Source organism: Chelonia mydas, chromosome 8 (assembly GCF_015237465.2).
Source record: "Chelonia mydas isolate rCheMyd1 chromosome 8, rCheMyd1.pri.v2, whole genome shotgun sequence".
NCBI classification, from domain to species: domain Eukaryota; kingdom Metazoa; phylum Chordata; order Testudines; family Cheloniidae; genus Chelonia; species Chelonia mydas.
The window spans coordinates 78,217,297-78,230,784 of record NC_057854.1 but is presented as its reverse complement, the minus strand read 5'-3'; the positions used below and the strand labels follow the sequence as shown (position 1 = coordinate 78,230,784).

At 40.3% G+C, this 13,488-nt stretch overlaps 1 protein-coding gene across 1 annotated transcript in view; it reads right to left on the bottom strand.

Moving 5' to 3' along the window:
• The window catches only part of LOC102932244 (uricase), a 37,821-nt gene that overhangs the window by 7,532 nt on the left and 16,801 nt on the right, over positions 1-13,488 (bottom strand). Inside the window, exons 2-4 of the mRNA XM_007068767.4 lie at positions 10,482-10,700; positions 9,124-9,240; positions 7,259-7,337 (exon numbers count right to left, since the gene is read on the bottom strand). Of these exons, the coding sequence (XP_007068829.2) occupies positions 7,259-7,337; positions 9,124-9,240; positions 10,482-10,700 (415 nt within the window). The remainder of the gene's footprint in view (positions 1-7,258; positions 7,338-9,123; positions 9,241-10,481; positions 10,701-13,488) is intronic.

Here is a 13,488-nt window from a genome sequence, read left to right as displayed (position 1 = left end):
GGACTGACTAGACTGTGCCAGAATCTCAAACAGGTCCTGGCTTGGGGCATGGCTGAAGCCGCCCTGCTGCATCTCCCCACTTCTTCTCCACCTGCTCACAGTTCAAGGCTGGGATCTCTGTCTCAGGCTCCTCCCAGGTATCCATGGTGGTCTGCAGCACGCTGGTAGGGTCTTGGCCAAGTATGACGTACATCTCATTATAAAAGTAGCAGCTCAGCACCAGATCAATTGTTGCACTCCCTGACCTTGTGGTATACCAGGTGCTGTTACTTTGCTTTCATGCAGTGTTGCTCCTGGTCCCCATCATACCTCTTTGCCTGCATCCCCTACAATGTACTAGCAGATATCCATGTTTCTGTGGCTGGTCCATGGCTGTGCTTGCATAGCCTCTTCTCCCCACACCCAGGAGATCCAGTATCTCCTGTCTACTCCAGGCAGGACCGTGTCTAATGTGTAGACCCAACATGGTCAGCTGGGTAATAAGGAAAAGGCATTTCAAAAATACATGAAGTGGGGGCGGCTTCCAGTCTCTATGATACATAGGCAGTGGAGTTCACAACTGTGACCAAAGTAGTCTGTGTCGCAGGGAATAAGGCGTTGTGGGACAGCTGCTGGAGAATTGTTAGGGTTGACCCAGGTCACATAGTGTCTACACTCACACTGCATGACCATGGTTCATGCTGCTCAGGGAGATGGTTTTACTGCATTGCTGTAATGGAATGCTTATGTCAATGGGAGACAAATTTTAGTGTAGACACATGAACAAATAGGTTGATGTAAGGGGGCTAATGTTGACCTAACTTTGTAATGTAAACAAAGACTTAGACAGAGCTAGGACTTGTTTCAGCGCTTATTGAAGGCAATGGAAGGACTCCCATTGACTTCAGTGGGAACTGAATTGAGCCATAAGTGATGTGGCCTAAGAGAACGATGAGGTCAGTTTTTTCCTATGTAATAACAGGGAGTATTGTAGGAAATCTGCTATATATAGACTGGAACCCTTTCACATCTATCTCCGTGTGAGTTCTGCATGTGGTAGATTTGTGGGCAAGCAGCCACTGTGAACTCTTGCAGTTTGGATAACTTGCAGACACTGTTTTTTGTACCCGCAGCTTCAAGTTGACAGTAGGTACTTTCAGTTTTGACCGCTACATCTAAAACTTACTACTGCAGGTCCCTGTAGCATTGTGAGGATCACAGCTTTCTTCTGAATAACAACCAGAAGAATTCTTGACTTTTTATTTGAGACGCTCTTTTGGATTATCACACTGGGAAATGTCATGTGTCTAATCCTTTGGGTTACACTGATAACTGAAAATTTAACTTTTGTTTCTCTATGCAATGAAGAATTCTTCTGAGCAAGAGAAGCTAGTTTTTTGGTTTGGTCCCAGGTAACAATCAAACCTGTTTCATGTGTGTGAATAGTTGATGTGTCACAAATCTTTCTATTAGGATACTTGAGAGTTATCACTAGTGATGGTTGAGAAGTATTTCATTTTTTTAAGCATTGGAAAAACACATGCCCCACATACATAGCAATATCACGTCTGTATGGCATGTGAAACCAGCCTTATGACTACACCAAGATTTCTCCAAAACTGAGACTGTACAGGTCCAAAAGGGAGTCTATTCATCTACATCAGATAAAGATAAACTTCCTTCTGCTGGCTCAGGAGATTGTCCAGGAAATATAGTCTTTCAAGGTGCTTATGCTCTGAAAAGTGATTGTATAAAAATGGCATCATGAGTAGGGATGGTTGAAAGTTTTCCATCAACACTGTTTTTTGACAGAAGATTGAGGTTTTGTCAAAACAAAATTTTTCATGAAAAGTATCTGCTTTCCATACAAAATTTTTTGTTTTTGTTGAAAACTTTTTGCTGAAAACAAACAAAAAAATTTTTTACTAAAATTTGATATTTTAATTAGGAAAAAGAATCTTCTGATACTGAATTTTCATACTTATTCTCTGTCAGTGATTTTGACACTACATTTGGTCAGTTGAAAAAGAGCATTTCCTAGCTGCCAGCTTTGTGTGGAATCTGAAAGGCAAGCTGTGTTCTTTCTGACTGTGAATTTTTTAATAACGTAGATTCTGCAGCTGGGTCTTAGTTAACAATTCTGATGATAATGTGCAAGCCAGAATAGGGTCCGATTCACTCTTCCTTACTTGTATGAGCTCTTGCCATTATAAGACAATATTTAAAGAATAGCCTGTAATAGGATTTCTTAATTTTAAAAAATTGGCCACTTGATACAGGAGATACTTAAAATGGATTGCCCCATCTGAAATAATAGTCACATTTTATTTTGCAGATACAGATTTCCTCTCATTTTTATTCTTTGCATTATTTTTGTTGTTGTTTTAAACTTGTCTAAGGAGTTGTATCTCTAATTTCCAGGGGATTCCCCTCTATTTCTTACCAGGACATTGGAGCAATTAAAGAAAAGACTGCCCTCAGTAATACTTCCCAGGTTTCATACAGAGCCTTATGCATGCTGGGACAGGACTTGAGGAGTTTAGTCAGTGCTGTGTAAGTCGTCATACACTGGAGGCATGAGCAATGAAACTCCTAATGTATGTATCTTACTGTCAAGTATCACTGCCTCAGTTTAAGGAGCTCCCCTGTAACCTGGTATATAGATATATTTTATATATCTATTGTCTTAAGCCAGAGGACCCCAAACTGTGGGGTGTGCCCCCCAAAGGGGCATGTTGGAATGTTGGGGGGCACCCAGCGGGGCCCAGACCAGTTCCCACAAGGGGTGGGGAGGGAGCGCCACCCAGTCCCTCCCCACTTCCACCTCTCCTCTGGTCCTGCCCCCAATTGCATCCCCCTCTCCCAGCCCTGCACCTGACCCTGTCCCCAGCCTTAGTGCAGCTCTGCTCCCGGCCCTGCACCAGCCTCAGCCGCTGGCCGCAGCTCTGTTCCAGGTCTGGGGCCAAGACCAGGATGCCCACGGGCCTGGATGCCAGACCCCAGCTGCGGCTCCGCTCCTGCCTCCACCCCTGGCGCCATGGCCCGGCCCCAGCCTCAGACCCCGTACTCCTGTCCGTGGTCCCCCCCCGGCCTGGCTCCGGAGGGGTCAGGGTGGGGGGCACTAATAGGATAAGGGGGGTGCAACCCTCAAAAGTTTAGGGACCACTGTCTTAAGCTCATTACAATGCGTGACCGAGCACCTATGCGATGTTTATCGAAAGATAAAATACCTTATTTTATGCTATCAGTATATATAATTTTTATGTTTTCTTTTCAGTTGCCAGATATTGAATCAATTAAATTAACCAAGACCTTTATTGACTCACAGTAGCTCTGTGCTTGTTAACATTCGATAAGTTGATAATGAAATATGCTTATGATGATTATATTAATTCTCACAGAGCTCTTTTTACTAGCAGAGTGAAAGGGTGAAATGTAAGGGTTGCCTGAGAGGTAAATTTCAAAGTCTAGTTAATAGGTGTGTAGGAGGAACATTAAAGTTAGAGACAATTATCTTGCAAGAAAGTAAAAAGGAAATGGTTGAAAATCATCTCTGATGTTACTCTTCTCCTATGCAGGAAATCCAGAGAAAATTATTAAAGGGCTGCATGATAGCGAGACTGAAAATTGAAGGTAAGTCATTTTGGTGAGTTCTGGTACATGCTTTTTGTTTGCAAACTCTCATCGGGTGTTCCCTTCAGCATGACCTTTTGTGGCCCTGCAGGTGCAATGCACTCAGCACCCCTTCAGGTTCTTTCAATCAATTATACAAACCTGGGTTGGTTCAAAACATGTACCCCCATCCTGGGATCTAATTTATTAAGTCTTTCTACAGACTGTAACTTACTTCACTAGTCACCATAAGTCATCCCACTCTGGGTTCATGTAAGAGTCCTGGTCAGATCTTGTCCTTGTTCAAGAGTCCCTCCCCCCCCCCCCACCCCCTTTGAGGACCTGGGGTTGTGCTTCAGACGGTTACTTTCTCAAAACAGGAATCCTCCGCTCTCCTGCTTGGAGCTGGCTTGTAAATGTAACCCTTCTGCCAGGCAACAGCAACAAGGGCCAGGTTCAATATCTAGGGGTTCCTGTTAACATTACAAAACAGAACTGTCTCGAGCACTCACCCAGAAATCTGGGAAAACTAAACGCCATACCTGGGTTCTTCTAAGAGATAATACTTCCCCACTCGCAAGTACTATGTCTGCGTATAACAAAAGGAAACTTTTATTAAAAGGAACAGGGAACGTAGTATTAATTTGGGGAAAAACAACAACAAAGATTCAGAAGTATGCACGCCGTATGTAAATTGTGTTGTGTATGTATTTAAACAGTATTGTGGGCAGTGTCCTTTGCCTCAGTTTCAGACCTTGCTTTGTGAAATTCTGACAACTGTCCCTTTAACACACTACTCCCCTTTCCCTCTGCTGCACGCTGCTCATGGCTGGTCATCCAAAATCAGTAACATCCCCAAATTCAGGGGTGCATTCACCAGGATTCACCTCCCACCCCAGAAAGGCAGTGGGTGTCAAGCAATGCCTCTGCTGCTGCCACTGCTCACCATTGCTGCTCCTGATGGCCACCACATTTACTGCTGCACACCACAGTCCCTGCTTCTGCTTGCTGCTCGCATCTCTTCCACTAGCTGCGATGTAGTGTTCTGAGGTTACACTGCTTAGCCCAGTTCTTAGTGGTATCAGTGTGTGGTGGGGAACCTCACTTCTGCTGCATCCTCTGTGTTATCTTTAATTACAACACTATCCCCACACCAGGTCTAAGGCTCGGCCCCCAAAACTGATCAGTGATTTCAATTCTAGTGATCATTGAACAGAAACACAGACTCTAATTTGAGTTTGATCAGCTCTGTCTTTAAACACCAGAGGGAAAGGATCAAATGGTATCTAGGACTCTTTAAACAAAGTCTGCACCACCACCAGTTATCCCATCACCCGCTCACTTTCACTTGGATTTGGCATCACTACCTCCTGCTTGTGAGTGAAGTGCAAGTAAGGGGTCCCCTCAACTGAGGCATGTTGAGTTCAGTTCTGCTGCCCTTTAGTCGTACAATAAGGATAACATTTCATTACCCCTTCACTCAAGACTACAGTGAATTTTAACCCAGAACAGCCAAAACTGATCACTTTGGCAAAGCCAGTATGTCTGCTGATCACCTAGACACAATAGGTGTATCTATGCAAGTGCCATCTGCTTCTGAAGTACTTTCCCCAGTTCATTAATAGATGACGGGGAAGAGCTCATTCAGGCCCTGGCTCACATGAGGTAGCCAGTCCCTCCATCTCTCCTTAAACATGAGTTCCCACTCTCCTCCTTGGGGCTTGGTTGTACTTTAGCCAGCTGTAGAGCCCTAGCCAGGTTCTTCATCAGCTGGCCTCTTTTTCCCCCAATTAGTCCTCAGGCTCAGTGTGTTCAGCAGGTCAGCCTTCTCCATCTGCTATCTGCCCTCCTATGAGGGAGGAGGCAGAATTTATGCTGGTTCCTTTCTCCCAGTTCATCCCCAATTGGTTGTGTGAAATGATTTGCCCCACCCACTCTGCAAGGCTCTTGCACCCCTAAAAGCAGCATGATGGCATTTCCTCCCAAGCACTATTTATTCCTGGCACTGTTTCTGCTCTATCAATGTCTCCTAGGTCCTTATATATACTTTGGACCATTCAAAATCTTAAAAGGCAATGCCACGTAACAGAGATGGACTGACCCCGTAGGCACCACGATCCTTAAGGGACAGACTGCTCCCTCACACAAACATTCACAGCTTTTATGCATGTGGTGTACAAGATTTGGTGATGAGTCTTTAGACACTGAAAAATATGAGATACTATCAGTGTATTAAAAGCAGGAGCTTTTCCAGAAAATGGTATAAACTCTTTAATTTCATTCAGGTTTCTTTTTTAATTTCCTTGTAAAAGTTAAGAAAGGATGTGGAAACCCAAGTCCGAGTTGCTCATGCTGCCAAAAATGTGGTTTTGGTTAAATGTCTTGGGATCATAAAACATCTCTACCTATAGAAAACTCAGGCCAAAATTCACTGGAAATTTGTGTCTGATGCTGCCTGTTCTACTGGTAGAAATATTAGAAAAAACACTCAGAATGATCCTTTCAGAGCTTTTTGCTGTTCACAAAGGAAATGAGTTGTGCCAAGATACCAGGAGACATGCTAGATAACCCATAGAAGTGCCTTCCAATTCTAACAACCCTGTGAACCAGAAAGGGGACTGGAAGGGTCATAAGACTGGTTATGAGCTACAGAACCTTTCATCTCTAGATTATGAATTTGAATACAGCCTCAGTCAGTAGCAATTAAAAGTTGTTACTATCTGATGATTGTTCAGTACCAAGGAGCCTATTGTTACTATTTCTATCTCAGCAGTGCCTAGAAACTCTAGTCCCATTGTGCTTAACACTGTAGTGATCTCAGTCCAGTTCCTGGCATTACATCCTCATGTTACATAAAACAAAATTTGGATCTAACTGGCATTCTTGCTGGCAGTCAGAGCAATGAGGTGGAATTTGTAGATTCAAATTGGTAGCTAGACATCTAACATGCTAGTTTACATATGTAGGTGCAGCTTTAAATCCTACAGTACTTGAACACTCCTAAACTCTCACTGAACTCAGTGGGAGTTTTGGTTATGCAAGGAATTCAGAATTTGCACACACACACTTTAGTGTTTAGACATGAAAAATTGCTTGCACAGAGATGTGAGTGCAATTTTAGAGGTTAGGCTGAGGTCCTCTAACAGCTTGGCCTAATTTGTAATGCAGAAATTCAATCTTTTTAGAAGCAAAGCCAAAGCATATTCTAGGGGTTTTGCAGTGTTACTGTAAATTAGGCAGTTGGACTAAAATACTATGTCTTTAGGAGTGTACTGACTGCTAGAGTAACATTAATATTCAGACTATAGGCTATACTACAATGTATTAGTTGAAGCAGGGCATTTTCAGAAGCCAGTTCAGTCCTGTGAGTTTATGTAATAGTAATGCTTTGTGAACAACTGTAATTATTACGTGTTTAGGAGAACTCTATAAATATAAGGCTGGATTCTGCTCACCCATGATTCAATGAGCAAGGACAAAGGATCAAACCCATTTTAAAAACTTTAAGGGTGCCCCTTTCTTTGTTTTAGCAGTGTGGAGAATCTTTGATAATGTTCCAAGCCTTTAACTCCTGCAGCTATCTCTAAACCTGTGTTTGTCTTTAATCAATAGAGACATTAAGGAAGGAGTAATGATGCTGAAGGAAAATTAGCAATTATTTTCTCACCATTCTGACACTGTTCAGCTTCACAAAAGCGAATTCCTTCAGGAACACAGATAAAGGAATGGACATGGGGAATTCCATTCTACAGATTTAAAACACAGTTGTAAGTAAAACTGTAATGCATTGTAATATAACTTTTAAAAAATGAACTGAGAAAGAAACATCCAGAAAAACACACTAGTAATGTTTAGGGATGTCGATTAGTCACAGTTAAATCACACGATTAACTCAAAAAAATTAATCATGATTAAAAAAATTAATCTCAATTAATTGCAGTTTTAATTGCACTTTTAAACAATAGAATACCAATTGAAATGTATTAAATATTTTGGATGTTCTTCTACATTTTTATATATATTGTATTCTGTGTTGCAATTGAAATCAAAGTGCATATTATTTTTTATTACAAATATCTGCACTGTAAAAAATGATAAACAAAAGAAATAGTATATTTCAATTCACCTCATACAAGTAGTGTAGTGCAATCTCTTTGTCATGAAAGTGCAACGTAAAAAGTAGATTTTTTTTCTTTCTCTTTTTTGGCTACATAACTGCACTCAAAAATAAAACAATGTAAAACTTCGGAGCCTGCAAATCCATTCAGTCCTACTTCTTGTTCAGCCAATCACTCAGACAAACAAGTTTGTTTACATTTGCAGGAGATAATGCTGCCCACTTCTTGTTTACAATGTCACCTGAAAGTGAGAACAGGCATTTGCATGGCACTTTTATAGCCGGCATTGCAAGGTATTTACATGCCAGATATGCTAAGCATTCTTATGCCCCTTCATGCTTTGGCCACCATTCCAGAAGACATGCTTCCATGCTGATGACGCTCATTAAAAAAAATAATGCGTTAATTAAATTTGTGACTGAACTCCTTGGGGGAGAATTGTATGTCCCCTGCTCTGTTTTACCTGCATTCTGCCATATATTTCATGTTACAGCAGTTTTGGATTCTGACCCAGCATATATTGTTCATTTTAAAAACACTTTCACTGCAGATTTGACAAAAACGCAAAGATGGTACCAATGTGAGATTTCTAAAGATAGCTACAGCACTCCACCCAAGGTTTAAGAATCTGAAGTGCCTTCCAAAATCTGAGAGGGACGAGGTGTGGAGCACGGTTTCAGAAGTCTTAAAAGAGCAACACTCCAATGCAGAAACTACAGAACCCGAACAACCAAAAAAGAAAATCAACCTTCTGCTGGTGGCATCTGACTCAGATAATGAAAATGAACGTGAGTCGGTCCACACTGCTTTGGATTGTTATTGAGCAGAACCTGTCATCAGCATGGACGCATATCCCCTAGAATGGTGGTTGAGGCATGAAGGGACACATGAATCTTTAGCGCATCTGACACGTAAATATCTTGTGACGCCAGGTACAACAGTACCATGAGAACGCCTGCCCTCACTTTCAGGTGACATTGTAAAAAAAAAGCGGGCAGCATTATCTCCTCCAAATGTAAACAAACTTGTTTGTCTGAGCGATTGGCTGAACAAGAAGTAGGACTGAGTGGACTTGCAGGCTCTAAAATTTTACATTGTTTTATTTTTAATGCAGTTTTTTTAACATAATTCTATGTTTGTAACTTCAACTTTCATTATAAAGAGATTGCACTTCAGTACTTGTATTAGGTGAATTGAAAAATACTTTTTTTTTCTTTTTTTACAGTGCAAATACTTGTAATAAAAAATAAATATAAAGTGAGCACTGTACACTTTGTATTCTGTGTTGTAATCGAAGTTAATATATTTTAAAATGTAGAAAACATCCAAAAACATTTAAATAAATGGTATTCTATTATTGTTTAACATGATTCATTTTTTTTAATCGTTTGACAGTCCTCGTATTTTTATATACCTTTTCTAGACGCCGCCATGGTACCTCTTGAACATAGGCCTTGACGTACACCACATGACAGTATGATGAAAGGAAGTGATTGCAGATATCCAGGGCAAATTGTTCTATAGTTTGGATCTAAGAAAACAAATAACACATTAGGGAGCACCAATTATCTAATGTATATTGGCATACAGAATATAACATGCACAGTTTGTCTGGATCACTGTAAATATTTTGAGTGAAAATAGATGTTGTGGCTGATATGGATGCCATTCAATTCTGAGTTTATAAAGACTGTCTTTCTAACCACCTGGTCAGCATGCACTGTAAACTACAATAGGAGCTAAAGAGTCACATTCATCAGAGATCCCTTTTTCCTTAGGTATAGTATCACCCACACAAAGGAAAGGAGAGGGCAGAGTAGAATGACTGGATTGAGAGAATCCACCACTGGTACCTGATCCTTAGAAAATGTAATATCAGAACCTTCCTGGTAGGTGGTCTCATTGAACAATAAAAACTGAAGAACACTGAAGGGTAAAGATGGGATTTCATAATGAGACTGAGAATTTGGTCCATAGTGTGGTATAATTAGGCTATATGGAATTAGCAGATTAAAAGAACAGCTGAAGCCACTGAACTGGGGGTAATGATACTTATTTTCTTTGTAAAGCTTTTTAAGATCTGCTTATGGAAAGCATTATATAAGAGCTAGGTATTATTATTATTTATTTATTATTAAAGAGTGAACAGCTGTCCTACTACAAAAGGTACCTGAAGACAGGTGTGAGAACAGTGCTGGCTTTGTCAGACAAAAGACTGCACCAGAAAACTGAAGAGGGACCCAAATTCCAAGTTTAAGATTCAGAATTGGATTCATACTTTTCCAAAGTTCAGGGGTATCAGATCTAAGGGGTCCAAATGCAAAAAAGATTCATGATGGGGGAGAGGGTATCAACCAAACCTAAAAATGTCTTCCACGTATAAAATAAAAATTATCCACACTTGTGTACCACATACCACATGACAAAGTCAATGTTGTATATGAAAAATTAGTACTGGAAAAAGGAAAGATCCAGTTCAAAATCTTGAAGGGAGCTTCAGTGCCAAACTGGAAAGCAGAAAGCAAGAAAAACATATGAAAGGGAGTAGGAATTTTGCATTCAGCCAACCTCTCTTCAATTTTTGCCTGGAAAAGAGCTTCTCGACCTGGGTGAGCTTTGGAAGGGGATAGAATAGGCAATGAAAGAGGAGAGAGGATCTTTTGAAATATGTTGACAATAGAAAAGTAAGTACAATGACCACTTCCAAATAAATCTTGGACAGCATCATAAATACCAGTCAGTACAATACTAAATAAAATCATTTAAAAATACCCCTTTGCATTTTGCCAAAGCTAAGACGATGTTCTTTATGGTGTCAGTAGGGATAACAGCAGAATTGTCTCCATGCAAGTACTCATTGACAGAATTCAGTCTAATATGTACGCAAGCTTCCACTTCTTTAATGAAGTGTTTCTTGCCATCTCTTCTAATGCGAAGGAGTTTAATCACGTTCTTTCCATACACAGAATTCAGGACTTCCACATCTTCATTCTGCAGTGAAAACACAAGCATTTCTTACTCAATGGAAATCACAATTATAAAGGAAGCCAGAGCCAGGCTCAGCTGGATCAAATACCTGTTTCTTTATCAATGGCGATCATTTTATTTTTGTGTTTATCCTGGAATGCTACAGTAAGTAAGGTAACACCCAGGAGAAGGTGTGAGGTTCTGGCAAGAAGAAAGAAACCATTTTAAGGAGATACTGTTATTAATAGTAGCCGTGGTATTTAACGTTTTTATTGTAGAAGCCTCAACTGTTATAGGCCCTGTTGCACTGGACACTGTACAAATACTCCATGTAATCTGTCCATTGTCTGGAACAAACGTTCCGTTTGACAAAGGAGAGATATAATGTGCCACTATGGCTATTAGACTTGATTCACTACTGTGTTACTTTTGGTTTATATTCATTGTTATGCCATTGAGATCAATGGAGTATCACATGTTAGGCTGAAATCCATGGAGTTACACCATCTTAAAATAGAAATTATACACTGCTGAATCAGGCCCATTATGATGATGATTATTGTTTATTATTTGTATTGTGGTAGTACCCAGGGACCCTAATCATGAAACAGGACCCCACTGTGCTACACACTATGCAAACACATAAAAACAGACAGTCCCTGCCCCAAGAAGTGTACAATCTAAGTATAAGACAAGAGACAATCAATGAATACAACAAATAGGAGAGGAAAAGAAAACAATGAGACAAGATATTATGTCTCTCTCAGCACATTGCTCAGATGTTTGAGTAACAAACACTCCAGGCTGTAAATCTAAGTGACTACAAAGTGTTTGATGGAGTGACTCTGGATTTATCTCCCTGTAGCTGAGATCATCCCACACTCTGGAGAATCAAGCCATGCCATTAGCTCAGATCTACGCTCTCATTTTCTGGCTTGCTCCTGGAAATAATTAATGCAACCAGCCAAAAGGTGTCAAAATCCTTTTAAACCTCTCCCCAAATTTGTAACAGCAACAAAATATAAGCAGAAGCAGTAGGGTCTTGCATTATTTCAAAGCTACTAACTCCCTAGAACACACTTATTTCTCAGACCAGGGTTTTCTTTCTACATATTAACTTGGCTTATTTTTCTGGTTGGCATTTTTTCCCTGTTACCTTTAAAAATATATTTATGGTTTTCAGTTACTGCTGAGGTTTCTAGTAACAACCCAAGTAAGTATTTAAAAGAACATATTATAATTATTATTAGTTATTATTTCAAAGCGTCCACAGTGAGCTCAGAACTTCACAGAAAAGGTGTAAATGACAAGTCTTTACTCCAAAGACCTTGCTGTGTAAGTGGTAGATCTGTCACACAAATGAGACTATAACATACACCAGGAAAAGAGGTGGTCAGAAAAGACTCATGTTACCAATATATGAGGATATAGTTACTCAAGTTAGGCACACAAATATGTACTAGTCCAAAAAAGGTGGGTTGGGTGGGTGGGATTATGGGAGATGGTAGAGTCTTAAGTATTGATTTGAATGGATCAAGGATGGAGGTTTGACAAATGGATTTCAAAAAGGTATGCCAAGCATATGGGGCAGGATGGAGGGAGGGATGGAAGCGCTGTTGAAAAACAGACAAAAGGGGTATCAGATGGGCAAAGCAGAGGGTACAGGCAAGAAATCAGAGGAAGATCAGGTGAGATATTTAGGCAGGTTTGTGACACACTGTGCCCCACGGGATACTCTATTCTCCATGTTCACCACTTTTATATGGTTTTGATATATCTTGTACAAAGTATGCCTTGTGTGTACAAAGTATACCTCATGTGGTATCATTTGAAAACTCATAAACTGCTGAACATTATTATCTTGGTAAAATGTGTGTGGCAACTTTGTATGTAAAGTTATGAGACTACTGTATAGCAATGATTTTACAGTAACATGTTACAAAGTTAGAAAAGCAGGCTCAAACTCATTTTTCAGAGACAAAGACACATTTTCACGTCAGCAGGATGCTAAAGAGTCATTACTAAGATCCTACTTGAATCACGGGATGATTGTCAAATAATTGCAGCTGAGTTGCGGACAAGATATGGAAAATTGAAGAAAAGTAATAATTGACCTTTATTAATTGTGGTAATTTGGAAAAGCCAGAGAAGACTTATTTGTTTAAGAAAAGTTTTCTGGAACAATATAAACACTCAAGTATTATGTTATGCCTGCTAATTTTTTTAATAACCAGACATTTTTCTGCAACTATATTGTAGTCATCAATGCCCAGGGCTGACAGTCCAAGCACTGCATGCACGGGGCTGGCAGCCTGAGCCCCAGCTGCTGTCAGCTCAGATAAATGAGGTTCTACTGCACTAATGGGGAAAAAAGTGTGCGTTGCAATTGTCAAAATGTATGCAAAATTGTGGACTGTGCAAAGTAAGCTAATCAAAATCAAAATTGCGGTGGAACCCTAATACTGGAGGATCTGCAATTTCCGCATTATTGGAAATTAAGTTTGGCCTTCATCACTAACTGTTTAATTGGAGATTCACCAGCAGGGGAGTTGTAAACAAAGTATTTACAATTCATCTGAAGGACAGCTGGCAATGGAACTGCTGACCCTATGACCCAGCAAAGACTTTTCCAGTACAAAGGGTCAGAGTATTAAAAAGAGAGACAGTGACCACCTCGTCACCTCTCCTCCCCCATCTCTACTTACAGCAGTGAGATAACTTGAAAGACAATAGGACCATCATTGGATTGAGGGGAGTGGTCCTCATCGGTAGTCTTTCCAGTTAGTATAGACTGCTGAAAGTTTTTGGGTGA